This window comes from Ornithorhynchus anatinus, chromosome X1 (assembly GCF_004115215.2).
Source record: "Ornithorhynchus anatinus isolate Pmale09 chromosome X1, mOrnAna1.pri.v4, whole genome shotgun sequence".
Classification (NCBI taxonomy): domain Eukaryota; kingdom Metazoa; phylum Chordata; class Mammalia; order Monotremata; family Ornithorhynchidae; genus Ornithorhynchus; species Ornithorhynchus anatinus.
The window spans coordinates 76,535,366-76,562,290 of NC_041749.1; the positions used below are offsets into that span (position 1 = coordinate 76,535,366).

The following is a 26,925-nucleotide window of genomic DNA, read 5'->3' on the forward strand; positions in this document are numbered from 1 at the left end:
ATCTATGTTCCTTTAGGGCCTTCTTGTTTTAGCAGTAGGCTGCCTGTATTTGTTGTAAAACCTGTGCTACAGGTTGGGCTACTTTGCATCCAGGAGTTTTCAGATTCCTTTAAAAATGTGAATGTGTATATCATTTTTTCATTCAGTAACAGAGGAGAACATTATTCCTTAATACTACACTTGATTTTCTTCTTCCTTATAGGTTGCACAGAGCATTGAAGATCATCATCAAGAAGTAATTGCATTCTGCAGAGAAAATGGTTTTCATGGCTTGGTTGCATATGACTCCGATTATGCATTGTGCAACATCCCGTACTATTTCAGCGCCCATGCCCTAAAACTGAGCCGTAATGGGAAAAGTCTAACAACAAGCCAATATCTGATGCATGAAGTTGCCAAGCAACTGGACCTGAATCCAAACCGTTTTCCAATTTTTGCTGCTTTATTAGGTAGGTGACATAGTAAGAAGTTTATCCATATTAAGTAAGAGTTACTTTCTCTGACAGGTAAACTTTTACCTTTTCTTTATGCTAATACAACACTGTTTTTTTAATAAGGGAAAGCAAGTAGATGCATGCACTCTGATTAGCTACTATGCATGCATAGATGGCACTTTTAACTTCTTCTCAACTATTATTTGTCACATGCACCCCCAAACTGGAACAGATTTTCAATGATTATCATAACTTGCCTTTAAGCAATGCATAATCGTTCACTTCCGTTTTCACACCACTTTAGTCAATTGAAGAATAAGTGAAAATAGTATAACAACATGAGCATACTTAGTAAGCATGTTTACCTTGTTTTCATTCTGATAAGTAATAAATACAATTTAAGCACGTGTACCTTTTATATTGAATTTTTTATTGGGCTTTTGGTGGACAGTTTTACTTAACTGGAATTTATATGGGTGAGAAATATTGAGCATAATGTAATCTTTTTGCCTGCCTCCAAATTTTAGCATGAAACAATGAAATATATAGGTGCCCGATTTTATTTATTTGTTGTAATTTGCCATACTCTTGTACACTACTCTTTTGGACGAAGCAAATATCCTTATCTTCCCAAGCACTTTTTTAAGCACAGTTCATGTAGGTAAATGGCTACTTAATTTGCTGTATAGTACTCTCCCAAGCGCTAGTACAATACCCTGCACATAGTAAGTGCTCAATAAATACCATTGATTGAATACATTTTCTTCAGGCAGCCTTCCCTCCATACCTTAGCATTTCTGCTAGAATGTCATAGTGAAGCAGCGTGGCTCAGTGGAAAGAGCACGGGATTTGGAGTCAGAGGTCATGGGTTCGAATCCCAGCTCTGCCACTTTCAGCTGTGTGACTGTGGGCAAGTCACTTAACTTCTCTGTGCCTCAGTTACCTCATCTGTAAAATGGGGATTAAGACTGTGAGCCCCACGTGGGACAACCTGATTCTCCTGTGTCTACCCCAGCGCTTAGAACAGTGCCCTGCACATAATAAGCACTTAAATACCAACATTATTATTATTAAAGAATCTTTTGTTATGTGACGATCACATTATAGTAACAGTTGATTTGATGGGAATTATTGGTCTTGCGGGGGGAGCTGGTTGAAGCTACCACTGTGACGTTTTTGATCCAAATTCTTATATTATCATCTCCCACTATTAAGGTACTTTAGAAACTCACATTGCCATTTTACTGTATTAAATATTGGAAAATTGCAAAAACACAAAGTACTGTCTGGTACAGTGTGGTAAGGCTGAGTGGGAGGCTGGAAGAGTAGCAGTGCATGTGCCAACTTGTGCCTTGCGTTATGTCCAGAACAATCTCTTGTGGGAAGAACATTACCTAATACTTCCATCGTGATATAGCAGAAGTGACTGTATCTTCCTTGTTCACTTCTCAGATTCTTATAGACAGTTTGAAAAATGAATTGAAAACAGTATTATATAATAGGAAATTCCCACATAGCACTTTTGGCAAGCTGTGATTTGTAGTATTCGAACTGTGTGTACGTCTATATTATCAAATATATACATACACCCCAAATTTAAAGGTGATGCTTTTGATAGTGAATTTAATCCATCTGGGTAGATATGGCTGAAAAACATGTCCCATCATCCCTGTAGCTCTTTCCAGTCTGAATGTGAAGAGCGTGTCCTTTGTTGGGCTGATTATTTTGCTATTTCTGGGTCTGACATTGTTTTAGAGTCTGTCTCATTATCATTATTCACTGGAAGGCTTTGCTCAAAACAAGTATCCCATTCCTGATCGCCACCCATGAGGCTTAACCTCAGTTGTTTTCCAGCATCTCACAGCTATGCCACATCATTTGAGGATGTGCTTCACTATATATTTAGAATGTTTTCATCCACAATTGCCTCACTTCAGTACCTAGCTAGCTGCTAGGGCATCCTGCTGTCATCTCACATGTCTCACGCATTGAAGTGTTGTGATGAGCATTGCTTTGCTACTGACGGACTGTATTCCAGAACCTTGTGGGTTGTGTTCCTCGATTGCCATTTTGAAGTAAATAGCCCACAGGCCACACAACCAAAAACTTTCAACAGTACTAAACTGTTGATTGTATACATTTCAGAGTCATCACTGAGGTCTTTTTCTGTGCCTGCACACTATCCAACATAGTGTTGATCAACTTATAAATCAAAAAGCAAATCAAGAAGCCTAATATAACTTTTGGGAGTCTTCCAGAGTTGGGTACCAATGTGCCAGCAAATTTTTAGTCAAAATTGACGGTTTGCCAAAGCTTCTATTTGGCTTCAAGAACTGGATATACCACAAATGTCACACCTGATTTTTTTACTTTGAGCCATTTACAAAGAGTTTTCATTTTTAAGCATTATAGATTTTTTTGTAAACATGCAGTTTTGCAAAAACATGCCATAGCAACTTTTTTGTTTTTTTAAAAAATATTTGAGAATCTATATCATCCAATTTTGATTATATTTATTGATTAAAATTTTATGAGATACTTGATGCTTAAGATGTGCTAATAAGTTTTCCTTCAACTCAGAAATAGTTTTGATGAATCTGGATACCGTACAGACTTTAGAAAGTTCAAGTTGTGGGGTTTTTTTAATAGTATTTGTTAGGTGCTTACTAGATGCCAGACACTGTACTAAACCCTGGGGTAGATACAGGCCATTCAGGTTGGACACAGTCCATGTCCCACATGGGGCTTTCAGTCTTAATCCCCATTTTCCAGGTGAGGTAACTGAAGCCCAGAGAAATTAAGTGACTTGCCCAAGATCACACAGCAGACAAGTGGCAGAGCCGGCATCAGAACCTGGGTCTTCTGACTCCTAGGCCTGTGCTCTATCCGGTAGGCCATGCTGCTTCTCTAGTGTTGGAAACTTAAATAGGTTAACAACTTTGGAAGTTGTATTATTTCAGTTTTTGGCTTAAGCAACACTTGTTCATTGGATTTCTTTCTTGATAAATATCACATCTGAAATTTAATTCATCAATAGTTGAACATTTTAAAGCCAGGTTAATGATAATATGCCCTTTTGGTCTTGCTTTAGTGTTTTGAATTATTTTCAGTTTTCTTTGTTTAATTGAAACATCCAAAATGTTATTACGTTTAAGCATTTTGATGATTTGCTTTATATTGCTCAAACTTCAAGATACTTAGCTTAATTTTTCTATTTCGGGTGCCATTATACATTATATATTATACATTAAAATAGCCAGTATACAAAACTTATACTCTTATAAGCTTTTAAAGACCACATATGGAATATCTTAATAGTGTATGGATCTCTCCTCATTTTCTCTTTCATAAAACTAGTTTAGAAAAAATGTGTAAAGCTTCAGTTCCTGAAGAATTTGTAAAACTTGTTAAGCATACCTATGTACTGATAATTTATTCAAAAATTAATTTTGGCATTCTCATATGGCTAAAATCAATGTATCAATGGTTTTGAGCACTTACTGCGTGTGGAGCACTCTCTTAAACACTTGGGATAGTACAGTAAGACAGGGTTGGTAATCACGTTCCCTGCTCACCAGAAGCTTACAGTCTAGAGGGAAACTTTACTTTCTTCATCTCTGCTTTCATGCAAGTAGGAATAGACACAAGAGGACTTTAATTTTATTTTCATTACCATCTGCCACTAGTCATAACTTTTAAAGTTCTCATTGATTGCTTCTTGTTACTTAAATGCATTTTGGTTAGAAGGGTAAATCGTCTTCTCATAACTTCTAATTCTGAAAGAGTTTTAAAGCATATATTTGAATTAACTGAGGCTTGGCTTAGAAACTAATAATGATTGTCAATTAACATGATGGGTAGTATTTTTTTTTGGGGGGGGAAGAAGAGTAGTCCCCTCTAAACGATTACAATATCTTAAAAAATGCCCTCATGTAGTAATTTATAATGAAAATTGGCTTTCTTATGCATATTATATATTCTAGGTAATCACATTCTACCTGATGAAGATTTGGCTTCTTTTCATTGGAGTTTACTTGGTCCAGAACATCCACTAGCCTCACTTAAGGTACAATCTTTATTTCATTTCTAACACAATAAATAATAAATTGTTTACTTTTATGTCACTTTTAGTACTATATATTGTGAAAATAAATGTCATTTTAGAGAGGAAAACCTAGCTTTCCCTATTGAATGAGTACATTTTTATTATGAAAACAAATACATGGCAGAGGCGGGGTGGGGGGGAGAATAGATTCCATTTTTTGCCCTAAATTCCTAAAACTTTTGATGAACATTCCATATATTTTATTGCACATTTTATCTTTTGGGATTTCCCCTCGATTTTGAGGTTTTTCTTATTCCCTAACCTTGTACGACCACTGTTAATATAGAATCTAATTAACTTTTGATTCTAAGAAGGCACAAAACCTTTAAAAAAAAGTACGTTATCCTTGTGGAAATTTGATATCTTTTTCCGTGTTACAAGCTTAAATTTGGAATCTACCCTTCTAGCTAGAATTTGTTTTTAGTCAATGGCGACCTGAATCGCATCAAGATGTACTAGATAAAAGTAGAATGTATTTATATTTCATTTTTTGCTACCATATTCATCCCCCCGTTCCTTCCCTCCATCTGTTCCTCTTCCTTGCTAAAGCTTGGGATTATTAGCCTTTCAAAAAGGGTAAAGTTGCCTTTCAAAAAGGGCAAAGTTATCTTTCAAGAATAATTTTGAAAAGTCATTTTTACTGGAGGGCTTATTTTACTCATTTAAAAAATTATTATTTTGGGCTTTGTTCATCAGCCTTTAACAAAGAATATGAAAACTTTATAAATTACTGAATTTAGTTGGAGCTTGGGTTTCAGATGTCCTTTGTGTAGTACTAGAATCAAACAGCATTATCTTTTCTTGCCTGTTTCTACTCCTACTGTGTGATGCTGGTTAAACCAGCACATGCCCTACAAACAATGGGCTGTTTCATACCTAGCACTACATAAAGCAAGTAGGCAGTTTGGGATGTTGGTCGTTTATGGCCTGAAGAGCCAGCAGCACTTTTTCTGCAGCACCCTGGGTATCTGAGCAGCCCTATTCAGAAATGCCTTGCTCATCCCTAAAGAGAGAGGGGGACTAGGAAAATTGTCCTTAAAAGTTGCTTGCCTCACCCAAATTAAACTGGATTCCCTAGAAGGTCATGATTGGTGAGTTTTATATTTTGTGGTAAAAACAAATGGCATAAAAAATAACAAGAAGAAATGAGCGGCTCTTTTCAAGAACCATAAGGAAAGGGGGTAAAAGGAAAAGCGGTGTTAAAAAAAAAAAAAAAAAAGTACCGCAGACCAACATTCACAACCCAGCAAGGAACAGTCTTGATATAAGTGCAGTGTTGCCAGGACTGGTTCCCCTCGTTGGCCTTTTGAGACACAAATCTCTGTAGGTAAGTGTTACTGTCAGTGGTGCCTTCTTCAAGTGTGAAACATCTCCCTCCTGCCCCCCCCAAGCCCTTGGGCATTCTTTTTTTTATTACTATAATTTTTTAGTGATTATCTCAGATTCTTCTTTTCCATCTTATTTATTCTTTACACATATTGGCATGGACTCATCTTCTTCTAAGAGATAGACTCTCTGTGTTTAATGCCTGAAAAGCATTCCTCCTCTCTCTCTCTAAAATTGAAAAGCAGCATGGCTTAGTGGAGAGGACTTGGGAGTGAGGAGACTTGGGTTCTAATCCTGGCTCCACCACTTGCCTGCTGTGTGACCTTGGACAAGTCATTTAACTTCTCTGTGCCCAGTTTTCCTCATCTGTAAAAATGTGAGTAAGATACCTGTTCTCCCTTGCCTTTAGACTGTGAGCCCCATAAAGGACAGCCTATATTGTGTCTATCCCAGCACTTTATACAGTGCCTGGTGCATAAGAACCGTTTAACACATACCACAATCATTAGTAATGCTGAAAGAAAATACTTTCTGTACTTATTGAAAGTATAAGTTGAACGAATGACCAATATACAACTACAGTGTACACTGAGAGCAAGAACCGGACTGGCCATTAGTAGAATGTAGAATTTGTGTCGGCAAGCATATATTACCTGCTGTGTGGTGAAAAATGTAATCAGGTACCTTTTAAAAGTGAAAAGAACTCAAAGTTTTAAAGATGTCTATTTGAAGCCATATTATTATCAAATACACTTTTATGCACAAAAATAGATTAAGTGTACACTTGGAAAGTGAAATTGCAAAGAGCGTTTGTTTTTGAGTATCATATCACTTTATTGGTCACATTTTTCTGCTTAACTTTGTATTACAGAAGATCATTCTCTGGGTAGTAGGTATAGTAACATTTATTGAATGCCCATTTGGTGCAGTGCCCTGTACTAGGTACTTGGGAAGTACAGAATAATGAAGTGACAAGTCCCCTGTCCACAATAACTGAATTTTCTAATTACCAATGAAATATAAATTGGGGAAGCTTATTTTAAATGAATATTATTATATTACCGTCTCCATGTTCCTCCACTCTACCCCTCTCCGCTAATTCTCCCCACTTCCAAACTCTTTGCATTCTGCATATATCTGAGTTTCCAGGGTATTCACCAGGTGAGTCATGCTTGTGCTGTCATATAAGGTGATTGTCATATAGCCCTTCCTACCTTACCTCTCTGATTTCCTACTGCAACCCAGCCCGCACACTTCACTCCTCTAATGCCAACTTACTCACAATACCTTGTTCTTGTCTGTCTCTCTGTCGACCCCTCGCCCACATCTTGCCTCTGGCCTGGAATGCCCTTCCTCTTCATACTGACAGATGATCACTCTCCCCATCTTCAAAGACTTATTAAAAACACATCTCTTCCAAGAGCCCTTCCCCGACTAAGCCCTCGTCTTCTCTTCTCCTGCTCCCGTAGGCGTCGCCCTTGCACTTTGATTTGTACCGTTTATTCACCCCATAACCCTTAAGTACATATCTGTGATATATTTATTCATGTTAATGTCTATGTCTCCTTCTAGACTAAGCTCCTTGTGGGCCGGGAATGTGTCTATCCCTCTGTTATAGTATATTCTCCCAACCGCTTAGTATAGTAAGAGCTCAATAAATATGATTGATATTAGTTTTAGTCCTCAGAATACGATTTGTCCAAATATGTGTGCAAATCTATCGGAAGTTTGGCAGTTGTCCAGTTTTTGTCATAAAAGCTTTGAAACAGTTTGCAAAAATTCCCAATACCTGTTAGCATTGCCTTGGACTGAATAATGAATAAATGCACAGGCAACATAAACCCTTGGTGGATGATGAATGCCTAACAGATATAGAGTACTTTGAATAAAAATAACTCAAAAATTAAAAATGAGAAGCAGCGTGGCCTAAGGGATAGAGCATGGCCCTGGTAGTCAGGAGGACCTGTGTTCTAATCCCAGCTCCACTACTCGTCTGATGGGTGACCTTAGGCAAATCACTTAACTTCTTTGTGCTTCAGTTGCCTCATTTGTAAAATGGGGATTAAGACTGTGAGCCCCATGTGGGACATGGACTGTGACCAACTCAACTAGCTTGTGTCTACCCCAGTGCTTAGTACAGTGCCTGGTACATAGCGCATAACATACTTTTTTATGGTATTTCTTAAGTGCTTACTATGTGTCAAACACTAGGTTCTGGGGTAGGTACAAGTTGATTAGATTGGACACAGTCCCTGTCCCTCATGAGGCTCACAATTTAAGTAGGAGTGAGAACAGGTATTTAATCCCCGTTTTACAGATGTTAACCGAGGCAAAGAGAAGTTAAGTAACTTGCCCAGGGTCACACAGCAAGCAGTTGGCAGAGTGAGGATTAGAACCCAGGTCTGTGCTCTTTCCACTAGGCCATGCTGCTGATTTTTTTCTTTCTTTTTAAAGTCTGAAAGGTATCAGTAGGGCTCAAAATCAATATTGTCAAAACAAATACCTTGACAATCAGGCATCAAATAGTAACCCATTAAAAGGAAAGAATACACATTAAATTATAAGGATTTATGCAATACTAAAATAAGATTTGCTGTATCGACACAAGTATAGTAACAGTTTTGGGTGATAAAGTAGTGGATTTGTTTACTCTTACTAATTAGACTTTTCACCATAAGATAGTATAAAAATTTACTTAGCTAGGTTACTGTCTAATGAAAATCACAAATGAGAGACATTGATGAGAGGAATGAATCACTGGTATTTGATAAACTTGACATAATAAAGTTGTGTTTATTTTGTATAATTGAGGTGGTGTTAGCAGAGTATATGAGGACCATGAAGTATCCTCATAATGTTCTCGGTGATAGAGCTGTCTTGAGAGAATGAAGGCTGATTTGGTCCTCCTCACCTTGAGAGATATAGAGATACAGAACACGATGGCTAGGGAAAAACCTTATGGAATTGAAATAGTTGGGTTATGATGGAAGTTGGGCTAAGTTAAAAGAACTTTGAAGGGTTGAGAGAAGGTAGCCCTTCAGTCTAAGAGATGAAGAATGAGAAAAATAGAGTTAAAGTGTATCAGGAGGAAATCAGATAAGGCCCCCAGAATTTAGCGGCTATTAAACGTTGTAACGGGATATTAAGGAAAGTTGTGACATTTCTTTCTGAAGTTTTTGCAAAAAAGAAAAAAAGAAATTTGATTCCCATCTGTATGCAACTGTTCAGGTGTGTTCCTTTCTAAAGTAGATGAGTAGACTGTGCCCCTCTCCTATGAATCAATGCCTTAGCCTGGCAGGAGAGTTTGTGTACGCCAATGAAGCTTAGAGCTATGCCATTAAGAGATTCTCTCATCAGGGTTACCCATAATTGAAAGGTCTAAGCTGAAGTGTCAGACACAGTTGATTCACCTGTGCTGGGCAGCAGCAGCCTGGGAAAGAGTCAAAGGCGAATGATCAAGCGAGCAAAATGTTGATAAAAGACAACGGCAGACACTGAAGTTTTTATTGCTCAGAAGAAGGCAATATTAAACCACTTCCATTTTTTTTTCTTTTACCAAGAAAACTCTATGGATGATAATCCATAAAGTCACTATGAATCAGAAACAACTCAGTGGCATTTGATCATCTTGATCAGACTGTGCCCTGTCCAGTCCTTCAATATTTGACAAAATAGAAGATATGCAACTGATCAATCAGTACTATTTATTGAATATTCGTTCATTCAGGGGTATTTATTGAGTGCTTACTGTGTGCAGAGCACTGTACTAAGCGCTTGGGAGAGTACGATGCAACAATAGACACATTCCCTGCCCACAATGAGCTCATAGTCTAGAGGTGGGGAGACAGACATTAATCCAAATATACGTATGTAAGTGCTGTGGGGCTGGGAGGGGGGAAGAACAAAGGGAGCAAGTCAGGGCGACGCAGAAGGGAGTGGGAGGAGAGGAAATAGGCTTAATCTGGGAAGGCCTCTTGGAGGAGATGTGCCTAATATTTAATGTGTGTTCAGCACTGTACTAAGCACTTGGAAGAGTACAATAAAATTAGCAGACTTGATCTTTACCACCAAAGTTTTTATCTAAGCCTTTAAGGGGAAAGATGATTCTACCCATTGCATAGAAACTCTTCATCACTAATCAGAAGGTCATTTGCACTAGATACACAAAGGCACTGGATATTTGGAACGTACACTACAGGTGACCAAGGAACACTGTCATAACTCCTCAGTGAATAAAGTATATTATAAATGTTCAGAGTAGCAAAGATCTTAAGAGCAGACCTGGAAGAGATTGGCCTCTGTTTCTGTGCTTCCATGTTGGTATGAAAGGCTTGTTAAAAAGAAAATAAATTTATTTTTCAAGAGAAAAAACACAAGACAAGTTCCTTGTTTATCAATTTACTTTGATGGTGATCCTTGGCACCAGAGTGGATACACGCAGTTCTTTCGTAAATGGGAGACTCCCTCATCAGTTTCCTGGTATCTGTACTGGTTTGATTTTATTTTTTCTCTGTCTTTTTAAATTTGCCTAGGATAGCAGGAAGTGCTCTAGTGTTTGTCTGAACCTGCTCCTGCTGATGCCCTCCTGCCCCTCTCTTGCTGCTTGCACTTTAAGGCTTTAACTGTGTGACTTAAACATTTCCTTTAGATCAAAACCTGCCTTCCTTTGGCAGCAGTAGAGAGGAAGCAGGGTTGGTAAGTACTGGGTTCAAATTATCTTGAATTCTGAGTTGGGTCTGGATTTTTGTGGTTTTAATAAGTGCTTAGGGAATAGCTTCCTGGAGGTAGCCAGAGCATCCGTTTCCAGATGGTGTCCTCTTTAAAAAAGAAATAAGTCATTGGGCCATTAACACCTGGGGCATTCAACCATACTTCATTTTAAAAATTGTGAAGTTGGTAGCAGGTTTCTTTTGGTTTTTTTCCTCATCCAGCACTTAAACAATTATTGTCTCATTATTCCTTCCTCATTTCAATTACTTATTAGAGGTTCTCTTATCACATCATATTATTGGTAAAGTTAAGTATACAAAGGTATCTTCCACTGAATTTTCTTGATTATAGAAACCTAAGTGGCTTAAACTTTTTGTTAGTCTCTAATCAGCACTTAGTGAAAGTTTTAGAAATAGTACCTTTTCTGCAAGTATAGTTTCTTGTAACATTATTTTCCCAGCTACCTTATCAATTAATGTGGAATTGTTCACCTAACTTTTTTTATTTCCAATAACCCATTACCTGGTATCTTGCATTATATAATTACTAGGGATTCAGAGGAGAATGATTGGATTAGTGCATCCATTATTCCCATCCCAACTGTAGTTAGTGGAATTTTGAAAAAACTGTAGTAGGGATGAGTTAGCTTTGAATTCATTATCCTAACTACTTTTGGCCATATCCTCCTTCCTGTAACTAAGATTTTGAAACAACATTCATGGGGGTCTTACTTTTCATATATCCTCAGTCATGGCGCATGTAAAGGGATGACTTTTCCCATACAAATTGGCTTTCTCTGGCCATCAAAGGCTTTACTAATGGGTACTACACAAGTCTTACACACTTCAGAAAGTAGGATAATTAAGGTCACTCTGGAGTGCTGTAATTAGCATTCAGTTTGAAAAAGTTAAGCTGCTTTATTATTTGGTAATGGTTGGGGTTGGTAAAAGGATATATGCACTGAAAGGACTTAGGAGAATCCTCTTAGATAGAATACTTGTCTGCATTTTTAAGTTTATTGTCTTGGTAAGAGAAAAGCAAAAGGAAAGGTTGGAATAATTCTGAGTGCATCTCTTGGAATCTGCTGAAGAGAGGGTAGGAGCAGTGGCATGTTGTTACTTGTTCCTTCACTTAAGGGATCATTTCCCTTTTGTTTGAGACACCATAGCTGGAGGACATTTCCCCCATATAATGCAAGATATCATCCCTACATGGCTGAGGTTGACCTAGCAAGACTTCTTTTAGAATTGTATTTCATTCATTAGCATTTATTGAGCGCTTACTATGTGCAGAGCACCGTACTAAGCACTTGGAATGTACAATTCGGCAACAGAGAGAATCCCTGCCCATTGACGAGCTTACAGTCTAATCGGGGGAGACAGATGGACAAAAACAAGACAACTTAATCGCAATAAATAGAATCAAGGGGATGTACACCTCATTAACAAAATAAATAGGGTAAGAAAAATATATACAAATGAGCACATTGCTGAGGGGAGGGGAAGGGAGATGGGGAGGAGCAGGGGAAAGGGGGCTTACCTGAGGGGAGGTGAAGGGGGGGGTCAGAGAGGGAGCAGAGGGAAAAGGGGAAGCTCAGTCTGGGAAGGCCTCTTGGAGGAGGTGAGCTCTCAGGGCTTTGAAGAGGGGAAGAGAGTTAGTTTGGTAGAGGTGAGGAGGGAGGACATTCCAGGACAGCGGAAGGACGTGGGCCAGGGGTCGACAGCGGGATAGGCGTGAACGGGGGACGGTGAGGTGGTGAGCGGCAGAGGAGCGGAACGTGCGGGGTGGGCAGTAGAAAGAGAGAAGGGAGGAGGGGGCAAGGTGATGGAGAGCCTTGAAGCCCAGGGTGAGAAGTTTTTGTTTCGTTCGGAGGTTGATAGGCAACCACTGGAGGATTTTAAGGAGGGGAGTGACATGCGCAGAGCATTTCTGCAGGAAGATGATCCGGGCAGCAGAATGAAGAATAGACTGGAGCCAGGAGAGACAGGAGGAAGGGAGATCAGAGAGAATGCTGACACAGTAATCCAGCCGGGATATTATGAGAGCCTGTTCCAGTAAGATAGCCGTTTGGATGGAGAGGAAAGGGCGGATCTTGGCGATATAAAGGTGAGACCGGCAGGCCTTGGTGATTGGAATTTGCCATGTTATTACCAGTAAGATGGTAGAGCGAGCCTTGAAAGGAGAGATGCCTACTCATCTATATTGTACATGAAGTTGAGATCCTTAGTTCCAGTGGGACGAAGAGCTGAAGAAGGTTGTGGTGTAATGTGTATACATACAGATAGATATGTATTATAGCATATTCATTCTCATAGACCTAAAATGAGAGCGTGCATTATTGACTCATTCAGTAATTGACTACCTACTGTATAGACAGAGCACTGTACTCTGTGTTTGGGGAAGTACAGAAACATCATGTCTTAGTGGCAGTGGTGGAATAGAGTCAGGGGACCTGGTTTCTAATCCCAGCCTCACCATTTGCCTACTCTGTGACAACTTCTCTGTGCCTTAGTTTCTTCACTTGTGGATTAAATAAGGATTAAATACCTGTTCTTTCCTCTCCCTTAGACTGTGAGACCCCTATCTGGGACAGGGACTGTGTCTGACCTGATTATCTTGTAACTACCCCAGTGTTTAGTACAGTACTTGGCACATAATAAATGTTTAACAAATAATTAAATATGGTACTACTACAAATAATTATGATCTTTATACCACAATAATCTGGAGTACTGTAATGCCAAAGTTAGTTACCAGTAGTAGTAAAAGTAGAAGTTAAAATGCTGTGGGAGTATCCACCCCCATCTTCCCCATTGAGTTGCTACCTGTGTCTGAAACATTTGAAAATGTACACATCAGTTGTAGATAATGAAGGTGTTTTCCATCAATGGATATTAAGAATTAAGGATAGGGAACAATCCAGAATAAATCTGGCAGTGTTTGAGGTTCAGTGTCTTGATTTCATGTCTAACTCTTGTATCCAACTAATAACAAAGGAAGCAAATAAGATTTTAAACTAGCAGCTTTTAATAAAATCATGCCTCAAATTACTGAAGAAAATATGGTGAAGTGGTTAACCTCATATGAAAGTACTTGGTGATGTGTGTAAAAATTGTAAGTGCTAAGTACCTTCCTAAAATGAGTTCATACGTCTTAGCAGACATTATCTCAGTTCTTTTAACACCATTCCATTCCACTGGACCAACTTCAGGGCTTATAGTAATCCTTGCATGTTTGTGAAATCTTATTTTTAGAGTTCATTATGGTAACAGTTGTTAAAGGTATACTTACGCTGTCCAGAGCAACATTATTTTAGTAGTCAATGCCTAATAATAATGTATTTGTTAAGCACCTACTCTGTGCCAAGCCCTGTACTAAGTGCTGAGGTGGCTATGAAGTAATCAGGTTGGGCACAGTCCCTGTCCCACATGGGCAAAATGATCATTTTGTAAACATGTTTTGAAAGAGTGGGAAATGAGCAAATAAAGGAGTTATTATTTTTATTGTAGATAAAATCTTTAATTTGAAATAATTAGTGTTAAGTGCTAAACAGCACTGGGATGAGTACAGAATAATCAACTCAGACATAATGGCTGACCATTATGGGGCTCACAATCCAAAAGGGAGAAATAGGTGTTTTATGTCCATTTTACAGATGAGGAAACTGGTTAGTAAATAACATGTCCAAGGTCACAGAGCAGTAAAGTGGTGGAACTGTGGTAGAACTCAGGACTCCTGAATCCCAGTCCTGTTCCCTTTCCACTAGACTATGCTGCCTCTTAAATGAAAGCGACATAAAATACCTGAAATAGTTTTTCTTGCTACTTGAGACTTAGGACAGTGGGTTGTTAAACCTAGTTTGTAAACAGGCGGCATATTAGGTTGTCTTGATGGTATTTACTGAGCGCTTGGAAAGCACAACCGAAACACAAAACACATTCCCTATCTACAAGGAGCTCACACTCTAACAGGAGAGATGTAGAAATAGCGAATCATCTTCCTGGAGCATTTCTTCAAAAGTTTCCACTGGCTTCTTATATGTTCGTATCAAACAAAAACTCATAATTGACTTCAGTGCTCTCCATCATTTGGACCCACCTTACCTATCTGTTCCCTTCACCTGCTATTCCCTAACTTTGTCTTTCTTCCTCCCAAGCCAACCTTCTAGAAGCTGCATGGCATAAGGGATAGAGCAGGGGCCTGGGAGTAAGAAGGTCATGGGTTCTAATCCTGGCTCTGCCATTTATCTGCTGTTTGACCTTGGGCAAGACATTTCACTTCTCTGTACCTCAGTTACCTCATCTGTAAAATGGGGATTGAGACTGAGCCTCATGTGGGACAGGGACTGTGTCCAACCTGATTTGCCTGTATCCACCCCAGCGCTTAGTACAGTGCCCAACACATAGTAAGTGCTTAACCAGATACCATAGTTATTAGATATACTTTATTCTCAATTTCACACCTCCATTCCCTTGCTCATACTGTTCTCCCATCTTGGAACTCCCTCCCTCCCCGCCATCAATCAGATTGCAGCTGTCCTCACATTCAAAACCCTCCTGAAATTCCATCTTCTCGAACCATGCTTTTTCCCAATTGATTTCCCAGCACCCTGAGCTATATTTATTATCCCTTCAGTCAACTATGATATACATATATATATATATATATATATATATATATATATATATAGGTTATACATATATATATCTGTGCTTCCCAAGCTTCTAGTGCAGTACACTGAAGCAAGTTGTCAGTTAAGAAATGTACTCAAAAACTACTGAGAATGAAGATAAATCCAAGTTTGAGAGATGGTTGAAGGATTCATAGGAACCTGGGCTTTGATGAATAATTGGGAATGACTTGTTTGAGGAGGTGGGACTTTTAGGAGGCTTCTGAAAGGGTTGGTGGTTGGGTAATGAAGTGGGAAAATGACTTCCAGGCCCTGGAGACAATGTGAGAAAGGGGTCAGAGGTGGGCAAAATGAGAGTGGGGTACAATGAGGAGGTGGATTTGGAAGGTGCAAGGAGTGCTAGTAGGGGAAGAAGAATGTTTAGGAGGGAACATGACAAGTTCTGTTTGGGAGATGATGAGTTGGATGTGCCAGAGGGACATCCAAGTGGAGGTCTGCCTGAGGCGGAAGGATAATAGTAATAAGGTGGTATTTATTAAAAGTTTACTATGTGTCAAGCACTGTTCTAAGAGCTGGGGTAGATAAAAGCTAATCAGGTTGGATGGAGCCCCTGTCCCACATGGAGCTCACAGTCTTAATCACCATTTTCCAGATGAGGTAACTGAGGCACAGAGAAATTAAGTGACTTGCCCAAGGTCATAAAGCAGGCAAGTGGCAGAGCCGGGATTGGAACCCAGGTCCTTCTGACTCCCAGGCCCATGCTGTATCCACTAAACCTTGCTGCTTATTTGGTAGCAGAGAAGTCATGGCTGGAGAGAGAGATTTGTGAATCATCTGTGCAGAGATGGTAGCTGAAGCCTTAAAAGTGGATGAGTTCTTTAGGAAAGTGATTGTACCGGGAAAAGAACAAGGGCCCAGTTCAGAGCCTTGTGGGATACCTCCAGTTACGGTCTGAGAAGTAGAGGAGGGACCAGCAAAGAGATAGAGAAGGAGCAGTCAGAATAGTAAGAGGAGGATCAGGAGAGGACTGAATCAGCCAGACCAAGTCTAGTTTGTATTCTGAGGGTGTGTGTGTTGGGGGGGTCCACGGTGTCACGGTGGCCACAAGGTTGAGGAAGATTTGGACCGAGTAGAGTCCGTTGGACATGGCCATGAGGAGGCCATTCGTGGACTGGACTAGTGGGTCCAGAAGAGAGTTGGTGGGGAGGAAGTGAAGGCAGCTGGTGATGCAATCCTTTCTAAGAGTCTGGATAGGAAAAGAAGGGTGATAGCTGCAGGGCACTGTCCGATCCAGAGAATATGCTTTAATTATTTCCTGACCAGTAATGTACTAGTAGATTGGGTGTAATTGGACTAGACATATTCACCTCAGAGATCAGTCAATTTATTGAGTGCTTACTGTGTGCAGAGCATTGTACTAAGCGCTTGGGAGAAGTACAGTACAACGGACTTGGTTGACACATTTCCTGCCCGTGAGGAGCAGCCCAGAAAAGACTAAAGAGATGAAAAGCCTGACCTTCAAGTGTATGAAGGGATATTATAGAGAGGATGGTGTTCATCTGTTCTTTTCCACGGAGGACTCAATTAGAGGAAATGAGATTGGATTGCATCATGAGGAATTTGGATCGCATATAAGGAAGAATTTCTTGACACTGAAAGTGGTTAGATAGTGGAATAAATTGCAGAAGATCTTCGGGAACCTCCTTCCTTGGAGATTTTCATAAACAGGGTAGCCTTTTTCAGTCTCAATATAGTTCTTTGGACCTATAATATTATTTTGTGCAAGGTGTCCAGGATGAGTTCTCGCTTGGCTTGCCATGCTAGAACACATGGTGAGAGAGCTCCTCCTAAAAGACTGGCATTACTCCTCTTTTTACTACACTCTGTATCTTGGAAAGACTTGAAGTAACTCCATAGTCACAATATCTGTTAGGTAGGCTCATATATTTGGAAAGTTTGGAAAAGTCCCTCTAAAGTAATCCACAGCACTGTATTCTGGGCTTCCAGACCATGCTTCAAAGAGGAAAACTTTGCTATTACTAATAATTGTTTGATTCCGTGTTTACATAATCATTTATTTTTTTGTTTAGGTACGCGCACACCAGCTAGTTTTACCACCTTGCGATGTAGTGATCAAAGCCGTTGCTGACTACGTTCGTAATATTCAGGATACCACTAATTTGGATGCCATATCTAAAGATGTTTTTCAACATTCACAGGTAAAAGGGAGCTTACACAAGATATGAGGTTGGGCGTCTATGTAGAGGGTGAAATAGCACCACTTTTAATCATGACTGATTCTCTGAGAGTAGGAGTTGACTGTAAGCTCATTGCGGGCAGGGAATGTGTCTTAGCAATTCTATTGTACTCTTCTCCCCAGCAACTTAATGCAGTGGTCTGCATTGGGAAAGTGTGTGGTAAATATGATTGAGAGAAGATACTAAAATAAGGTTTTTAATTGTAGGTGATAAGTAGTATCTCTCTCTAAACTAGTTTTCTTCCAAGAGTTTGAGCACTTGGCAAATATTCTAGTTTAGTATTATCTAAGTTTCAAGTATAGAACAGAGACATAGCAATCAAGTTAATGATAGAGCTGCAAATAGAGTGTTCCTGGCTTCCACCTCCATACCAGTTCAGACTGGCTGTCTTAAAAAAGAATTAGTACGAGATTTAGTTTTTAGTTGCAGATTCAGTTGCTGAATTTTCTTTGCTGGGTGATCATTTAAATTTTCTTGCTCATGTGAAAAAAATCAATCCATGCTATTTATTGAGTGCCAACTCTGCAGAGCTCTGTATTAAATGCTTCGGAGAATATAATAATTAGGCACAACTGCCCAATACCATATACAATCACATTAAATGTGCTAGGTTTAAAAATGTTATGCCGTTGTACATGCCTGGAAGTATATTAATTTACAAAGGGCTTCCTACCTTTATTTCAGTCCAGAACAGATGACAAAGTCGCTCGATTTAAGAGAGCAGTTGGATATTATTCAGTGAATAGTAAACCTATGCCATTTCACCCACCACATTTCATAGGTAAGTAACAAAGATGTATTTACAGTAGTATTAATGTTGAAAGTTTAATGTGAGCTTTAGATTTCCTTTTGATTATTTCTCAGGCCACTCTTTCTGAACTTAATATTAATTGTTTCTATTCTATACAAATTAGCATCTGGAATTAGTTTCTCCAAATATAGTTAGGATCCCCTCCATTTCTACATGAAGATACTGAATGAAGCACATTGAATAGAATTGTCACTTTTCAAGTTATGTGAATTAAAGAAATACAGATTGCAACTGAATCAGTCAGTAGTATTTGAGTGTCTGCCATGACTGCACTAAGTGCTTGGGAATGTACAATAGAATTAATAGACACGATCCCTTCCCTCAAGGAGCCTTTCTAGTAAAAAGACAATAAATTACAGATATTCCCCTGACATTTGTGGATTATTATTTTTTGTTTGTTATCCATAGTAAGGCTGCATTGGGGGCAGTGGACCCTGGTCCCTGGTCCCCTCCTTCAGCCCTTGCATCTACTCTTTCTCTAGTTGCTAGCACCTGTGGCTGGCTTGTCTCCTTTCATCCCACCCTCCCCTAGGAAAGTTCAGACTGCCTAAATTCTACCGTAAACTCTCTAGTCTTTTAAGTGCAGCGGCCATTAGGCCCAGGTGATATTCTTGGTTTCACCTCATTGGGTGGGGGAGGTTTCTGTAATCAATTCCTTATGAATATAAAGGGATATTGTATAAGATGCCTTGGCTGTTTTAGTGTGACTTTTAAATGAAAAAAATTCAAGGGAAATTCCCAAGAAATATACCAGAAATAAAAACAAAAAATATAACAGAAAAGTGGGGAAAATTGACCCAGCAGAGGTCGGTCCAGTGTATTATTTTTAATTATTTCCTCTTTTGCCTCCTCTTCATGGAAAGAGCATGGCCTTGGGAGTCAGAGGACATGGGTTCTAATGCCGGCTCCGCCAGTTGTCCGCTGTGTGACCTTGGGCAAGTCACTTAACTTCTCTGTGCCTCGGTTCCCTCATCTGTAAAATGGGGATTAAGACTGTGAGCCCCATGTGGGACAACCTGATTACCTTGTGTCTACCCCAGTGCTTAGAACAGTGCTTGGCACATAGTACGCTATTAACAAATACCATTATCATTATTATCTGTTATGAACTACCTGGAAAATACTTATCCAAATTAACTTTACTTACTTTATATTACTTTAATATACCTTTTGTATATTATGATTTTTGTGTACTCTAGTAGAAATCAATCTGAGTTAACTTATTAAAGTATATAGAACAGAGCATCTTACAGTTTTGAAAGTCAACAGAAGTTACAGCTAAAGTTAGCCATGGCAATAATTGAAATCCGAAGATAATCTAAGAAGAGAACGAGTTCTCTCCCTTACCCCTTCTTTTCCATCTCCATATTACTGAGCTATTAACCAGTGTCAAAATTGACTGATTTAAGTTTCGCTTCCCATAGAGAAGCAGCATGGTGGAGTGGATAGAGCACGGGCCTGGAAGTCAGAAGGTCATGGGTTTTTATCCTGGCTTTGCCACTTGTTTTCTGTGTGATCTTGGGCAAGTTACTTCCTTCTCTGTGCCTCAGTTACTTCATCCATAAAATGGGGATTGAGACTGTGAGCCCCATGTGGGACAGGGACTTTGTCCAACCTGATTTGCTTGTATCCACCCCAGTGCTTAGTACATTGCCTGGCACATAGTAAGCGGTTAACACAACACCATAATAATTAATCCCTCCCTTCTCATGGGCAAGCAATTGGCCAAAAGGGATAAGAAAAAAAAAACCAGAGGGAAAAGAGGGAAAGCAGATAACATCCATAAACTGGATATAGTCAGGCATAAATGACAGAGTTGATTTTTCTGTTACCCAGGAAAGGATTGGCAACAGTCTTTTTAAAAATGTTGCTCTAAGTACCTAAGCAGTATACACTGTTTTTCCAATAAGAATATTGACTGAAGTTTGCAAACTTCTCCCCTATTTGCTTTCCCATATGAGTCCCTGTTTAAGTTCATGAGCCCTTTTCATTACCCCAAAATAATTGCCTACTCTTGCTTCTGGAAAACTCCCACCCCACTCGGCATCATTCCCTGGCTCTTAGAATCCCCAAGTAAACCATCAGACATTCCACTTTGGGAAATGTTTCTTTAGAAAAATGATGAACTTATGAAGCTGCTCTAATTTATACTGTAATAGGCTCTCCTGTTATATGATTTGTGGTTTTTTTTGTATTTTAATTAGTGTTGCTTTACATAGGCACAAGATTGTGCAAATCGCAAAGTTTTGGTCAAGCATTTTGTAGTAGCATTTTCTTGAACAGTCGGGCTAGTTTTTTCAGAGGTATTGTAGATCATTTTGTAGGTTGACACTAAAAACTATTGGTCTGCCTTTCCCAAGGGAACTTTTCCTCTTACAAAACAAGCTAATTTTGGATGTAGTTAACAGATGTAATTCAACCTTTTATTAGCTATACAATCTTTTTCCAAAGAAGTATTTCTTCACTGAGCCTGTGACCAAGATATCTGAGACAATGTGGTTTTTGGAAAGCTTGATCAGAATGAATTTCCAAACCACCCCAAATGTCCATTGGCCTAATGTGGGTGTATTGCCCTTGTTGTTAAACTATTACTCTGCAGCTTCCCTTGTTGGGGCCAGTGTTTCTTAAAAGGCTGAGACCTGATCAGTGATTTACTCATAAGTGGTCATGCTTTTTAGCTGTGACCACTGTTAGCAAGGCCTATTGTTGCTTTGAAGCTCTTCCTCTTGATTTGCACAGGCTGTATAAAATTTGCTCAAGGTGAGCCACTTGATTTTGAGAGCTGTATGCCAGATGTGTTCATTGCTGTTAGAGCTGTATAGCTTGACGTTGAGTGTCAAACTGCTCAAAAAACTAGATTTAACATCTGTAGCCGATTGGATTTGGAGCCATTTAAGAGGTTGACCATCATCATCTTGGTGATTTAGGCCACTTTGCTTCACTCTGTTGCTCTCCTCTAGGAGGGGCCCTCATTCTTGATTCACTTATTAACAGAGAAAGGTAAATAGTCAGTAGTATTGATTGAGCGCTTTCTGTGCATAGAGCACTGTACTTCACATTTGGGAGAGGACAATACAACCGAGCGTTAGACATGTTCTTGCCCACAAAGAGCTTACAAGTGAAAACTGAAACTCCACCAATTATCATGTTGGCTGTACCCAAAAGTATTCACTGTTGTTAGATTTAGTGCAAACGGGCTTGGAGGCAAAGGCAGCAGGAAGAATTTGACTAAACAGATCGAGCCAAAGGATATTAAAGCAGAGTTGTGCATTTGCCATTTTCTTCCCATCAAGAATTCTTCAGCAGACAATAGAAACCTATGCTCTTGAAAAAAATGGAGTAATGGTAATGGAGTTCCAGTTGCTTATTGTGCTATTTCTGATAGTCTTTCATTTAGTTCTTACCTTCTTGATGAATGGAAGAAGCAATGGTTTTCAGACTCTCTGTTACTGCATTTATACTTGGAGCTCCATGAAGCCTTGAGTGAGAGGAGAGACTGAAGATGTGTACTCTGAAATTCCATTTCCTGATTTTGGAAAATGAAATGTTTTTATTGAAAGACAAAATTTGTCTTAAATTTTTTTTTTGTTTAAGAAAACTGTAGCCTTTTCAAATACGTGGAACAGGGATTGTGTCTGACCTGATTAACTTGTATCTACCCCAGCACTTTGAACAGTGCTTTGCACATAGTAAGCGCTTAACAAATACCATAATTAGAATTAATTTTTTATCATCTTAGGTATCGTTGATTAGTAAATCAACTTATTGGTTAACTAGGTTCTACCCCTCTGAAATTTATAAATATTGAAACTGAATGGATCCATATTTTGCTGAATAAGAACATAGATACTGTGAAAGTGAAAAAATGTAGATCTTAAGAAAAAACAAAGCAAAGTAACTGAAATAGATAATTTAGAAGCGTTGTGGTTATTTAAAGCATAATGTTGGGGGATTGGGTGAAATGTGTACTGATGTGTACTACAAAACAAACCAAAAAAAAAAGTGACCAGGCAGGCCCTGCATAGCTAGCTGCAGAGTTATGGACAAGTGTCATCCTTTTAAACAACAGAAAGCTCATCCAACTGAGAACAGAAAAGCCTGTAAGGTGTAGAAAGACAAGGGCAAAGAAGAAATTAGATAGCTCAGAAATGAATTTGAAGAGCACTCTGCCAGGGATACCAAAACCAATAAATAACAAGAGGGTTTTAAAAATATAGCCAAAGCAGGAACCTGGTTAAGGAATCAGTGGAACCATGTCTCCCTCATCCTAAAAAAACCCTCTCTCGACCCCACTTCCCCTTCCAGTTATCGCCCTATCTCCCTACTACCCTTCCTTTCCAAAATCCTAGAACTTGTCGTCTACACTCGCTGTTTAGAATTCCTCCCATTCTCTCCTGGACCCCCTCCAATCTGGCTTCCGTCCCCTCCACTCTACCGAGACTGCTCTCTCTAAGGTCACCCGTGACCTTCTTGCCAAATCCAACAGCTCCTATTCCATTCTAATCCTCCTTGACCTCTCAGCTGCTTTTGACACTGTCGACCATCCCCTTCTCCTCCACACCTTATCTCACCTTGGCTTCACGGACTCCGTCCTCTCCTAGTTCTCCTCTTATCTCTCTGGCCGGTTATTCTCGGTCTCCTTCGCAGGCGCCTCCTCCCCCTCCCATCCTCTAACTGTTGGGTTTCCTCAAGGGTCAGTTCTTGGCCCTCTTCTGTTCTCCATTTACACTCACTCGGTGAACTCATTCTCTCTCACGTCTTAGATTACCATCTCTACGCAGATGACACCCAGATCTACATCTCTGCGCCTGTCCTCTCCCCCTCCCTTCAGGCTCGCATCTCCTCCTGCCTCCAGGACGTCTCCACCTGGATGTCTGCCCGCCACCTAAAACTCAACATGAGCAAAACTAAGCTCCTCATCTTCCCTCCCAAGCCTGGTCCTTTCCCAGACTTCCCTATTACCATGGATGGTACGACCATCCTTCCCGTCTCTCAGGCCCACAACCTCGATTTCATCTTTGACTCCTCTCTCTCGTTCACCCCACACATCCGATCCGTTACCAAGACCTGCCGGTCTCACCTTTATAATATCGCCAAGATCCGCCCTTTCCTCTCCACCCAAACGGCTACCTTACTGTTACAGGCTCTCGTAATATCCCGGCTAGAATACTGTGTCAGCTTTCTCTCTGATCTCCCTTCCCCCTCTCTCGCCCCGCTCCAGTATGTTCTTCACTCCGCTGCCCAGCTAATCTTCCTGCAGAAACGCTCTGGGCATGTCACTCCCCTTCTTAAAAACCTTCAGTGGTTGCCTATCAACCTCGGCTCCAAACAAAAACTCCTCACTCTAGGCTTCAAGGCTCTCCATCACCTTGCCCCTTCCTACCTCTCCTCCCTTATCTCTTTCTACTGCCCACCCTTCACGCTCTGCTCCTCTGCCGCCCACCTCCTCACCGTCCCTCAGTCCCGCCTATCCCGCTGTCGTCCCCTGGGCCATGTCCTCCTGCGGTCCTGCAATGCCCTCCCTCCTCACCTCAGACAATCTAATTCTCTTCCCCTCTTCAAATCCCTACTTAAAACTCACCTCCTCCAAGAGGCCTTCCCAGACTGAGTTCCTCTTCTCCCTCTGCTCTGTCTACCCCCCCCTTCACCTCTCCGCAGCTAAACCCTCTTCTACCCCCTTTCCCTCTGCTCCTCCCCCTCTCCCATCCCATCCCCTCAACACTGTACTCGTCCGCTCAACTGTATATATCTTCATCACCCTATTTATTTTGTTTAATGAGATGTACATCACCCTGATTCTATTTATTTGCCATTGTTTTTATGAGATGTTCTTCCCCTTGACGCTGTTTAGTGCCATTGTTCTTGTCTGTCCGTCTCCCCCGATTAGACTGTAAGCCCGTCAAAGGGCAGGGACTGTCTCTATCTGTTGCCAATTTGTACATTCCAAGCGCTTAGTACAGTGCTCTGCACATAGTAAGCGCTCAATAAATACTATTGAATGAATGAATGAATGAATTTGATGATCGGAGTGTAAAATTTGCACTCAAAGATAAAGAAATAGTCAAGAGGCTTAATTTTTTAGTGAGGTTTTAATCGAGAAATATATTTACAGATTGCCTCTGTCCAAGTTGTGTTGTAGTGTGTTAAATTATAATCCTCTGCAAACAATGATCCATTCAACCTCAAAAACTCCCTTCTGCCACTCTCCGACCATAGCCTTCTGATCCACCACCTCACCCACATCCCCTCTAATTTGATCCTAACCCACTACTGCGGCTACAGTCTCCTGGATCCATTCAGTCTATTCTAGGTTTTCCCATCCTTTTGGACTCCATGTCCCTAATCCCTTTCCATAATGCAAAGCTATGTACCCTCAACTCTTTCCTCCATCAGATGCAATTCTTTTGCCCCACAAATGCTGCCACTTCAGATTCATTCTGTCCTACTAGAATTCAGCTCTTGTTTTCCTACTCAACAACTGTTCTATTCCACCCTCTTTGACTCCCATGCCTACAGTCCACTGATTTTTGCAAACCTTTAACTCCCACTTGGATGCCTCCACCATCACCTAACTTCTGATGACCTAGTCAACAACTTTGCACTTTGCCACTCTACCGTCCTCTCCTCATCTCTCTCTTCCTTCTCTGCTGTTTATCAATAAGAAATCTCCCACCTGCTCTATAAATCTACCCTCTTTGGCCTATTCCTCTCATCTCCAAAAAGAACTAGCAAACACTCATCTCCCCTCCTTCACTGATATTTTCAACCCCTTGCTCTCTGAAGGCTCCATCCCTTCTGACTTGAAGTATGCTCAAGTCTCTGAAATAAAAAAGCCTTTTCTCAATTCCACAATCCTTTCCAGCTATCACCCTCCTCCCATTTATATCTGAACTCCTGGAATAGGTCATATACACCTGATGCCTTCATTTTTTGTCCACCAATTCATTCATTCATTCATTCAATAGTATTCATTGAGCACTTATGTGCAGAGCACTGTACTAAGCACTTGGAATGAACAAGTTGGCAACAGATAGAGACAGTCCCTGCCGTTTGACGGGCTTACGGTCTAATCGGGGGAGACAGACAGACAAGAACGATGGCAATAAATAGAGTCAAGGGGAAGAACATCTCGTAAAAACAATGGCAACTAAATAGAATCAAGGTGATGTACATTTCATTAACAAAATAAATAGGGTAATGAAAATATATACAGTTGAGCAGACGAGTACAGTGCTGAGGGGATGGGAAGGGAGAGGGGGAGGAGCAGAGGGAGATGGGGGGGGAAAAGAGGGTTAAGCTGCGGAGAGGTGAAGGGGGGTGGTAGAGGGAGTAGAGGGAGAAGAGGAGCTCAGTCTGGGAAGGCCTCTTGGAGGAGGTGAGTTTTAAGTAGGGTTTTGAAGAGGGGAAGAGAATCAGTTTGGCGGAGGTGAGGAGGGAGGGCGTTCCAGGACCGCGGGAGGACGTGACCCAGGGGTCGACGGCGGGATAAGTGAGACCGAGGGACGGTGAGGAGGTGGGCGGCAGAGGAGCGGAGCGTGCGGGGTGGGCGGTAGAAAGAGAGAAGGGAGGAGAGGTAGGAAGGGGCAAGGTGACATAGAGCCTTGAAGCCTAGAGTGAGGAGTTTTTGTTTGGAGCGGAGGTCGATAGGCAACCACTGGAGGTGTTTAAGAAGGGGAGTGGCATGCTCAGATCGTTTCTGCAGGAAGATGAGCCGGGCAGCGGAGTGAAGAATAGACTGGAGCGGGGCGAGAGAGGAGGAAGGGAGATCAGAGAGAAGGCTGACACAGTTCTTGACCTCCTAAATTAGATTTTCAATTCTTTGTCTATTGGGACTTCATCTCTTAAGGTCACCAATGACCTCCTTATAGCCAAATCCAACAGATTCTATTCTGTCCTAACTCTCCTTGACCTCTCAGCTGCCCCCACCCCCCCGCCTTTTTTTTTTGTATTTGTTAAGCACTTACTAGGTTCCAGACACTGTGTGCTGGGATAGATACAAGCTATTCAGGTTGGACAGAGTCCATGTCCCACATGGGTGGGGCTCGTGGTCTTAATCTCTGTTTTACAGATGAGGTAACTGAGGCACAGAGAAATGAAGTGACTTGCCCAAGGTCACACAGCAGATAAATGGTGGAGCCAGGATTGGGACAAACCCAGGTCCTTCTGCTTTCTAAGCCACACTGCTTCTCACTGTGGGCCACTCCCTCCTCTTTGAAATACTCTCAGGCCTTGATTTTGCTGACCCAATGCTCACCTGGTTTTGTTCCTATTGCTCTCCCCACTCCTGAGTTTCATTCATTGCCACCTCTTCCTCCTCCCAGTCCTTTACTGTGGATTCCCTGTCAGGATCTATTCTGAGTTCTCTACTCATCACTTCAGACTTACTGTTTTGGGGAGCTCATCTGCTCACATGGCTTTAGGTATAACCTGTATGCCAATCACTCCCAGATCTACATTTCAACTTGGGTGTCCTGCCAGCATCTTGAATCCAGCATGTCTAAAACTGAAATTCGAGTCAGTGCTAAGCACTTAGTACAGTGCTTTGCACTCAGTAAGTGCTCAATAAATATCATTGATTCATTCCCTCCAAAACACATTTCTCATAATTTTCCCATCTCACTTAATAACACCACCACTTCCCCGTAAAACTG

General features: G+C 40.7%; 1 protein-coding gene across 5 annotated transcripts in view; it reads left to right on the top strand.

Annotated features, from left to right (window-relative positions):
- The window catches only part of FAM120A (family with sequence similarity 120A), a 104,282-nt gene that overhangs the window by 14,831 nt on the left and 62,526 nt on the right, over positions 1–26,925 (top strand). For all 5 annotated transcript variants that reach the window (XM_029051013.2, XM_029051012.2, XM_029051010.2 and 2 more), the window contains 4 exons: positions 203–449; positions 4,418–4,500; positions 17,296–17,424; positions 18,148–18,244. In XM_029051013.2, the coding sequence (XP_028906846.1) occupies positions 203–449; positions 4,418–4,500; positions 17,296–17,424; positions 18,148–18,244 (556 nt within the window). The remainder of the gene's footprint in view (positions 1–202; positions 450–4,417; positions 4,501–17,295; positions 17,425–18,147; positions 18,245–26,925) is intronic.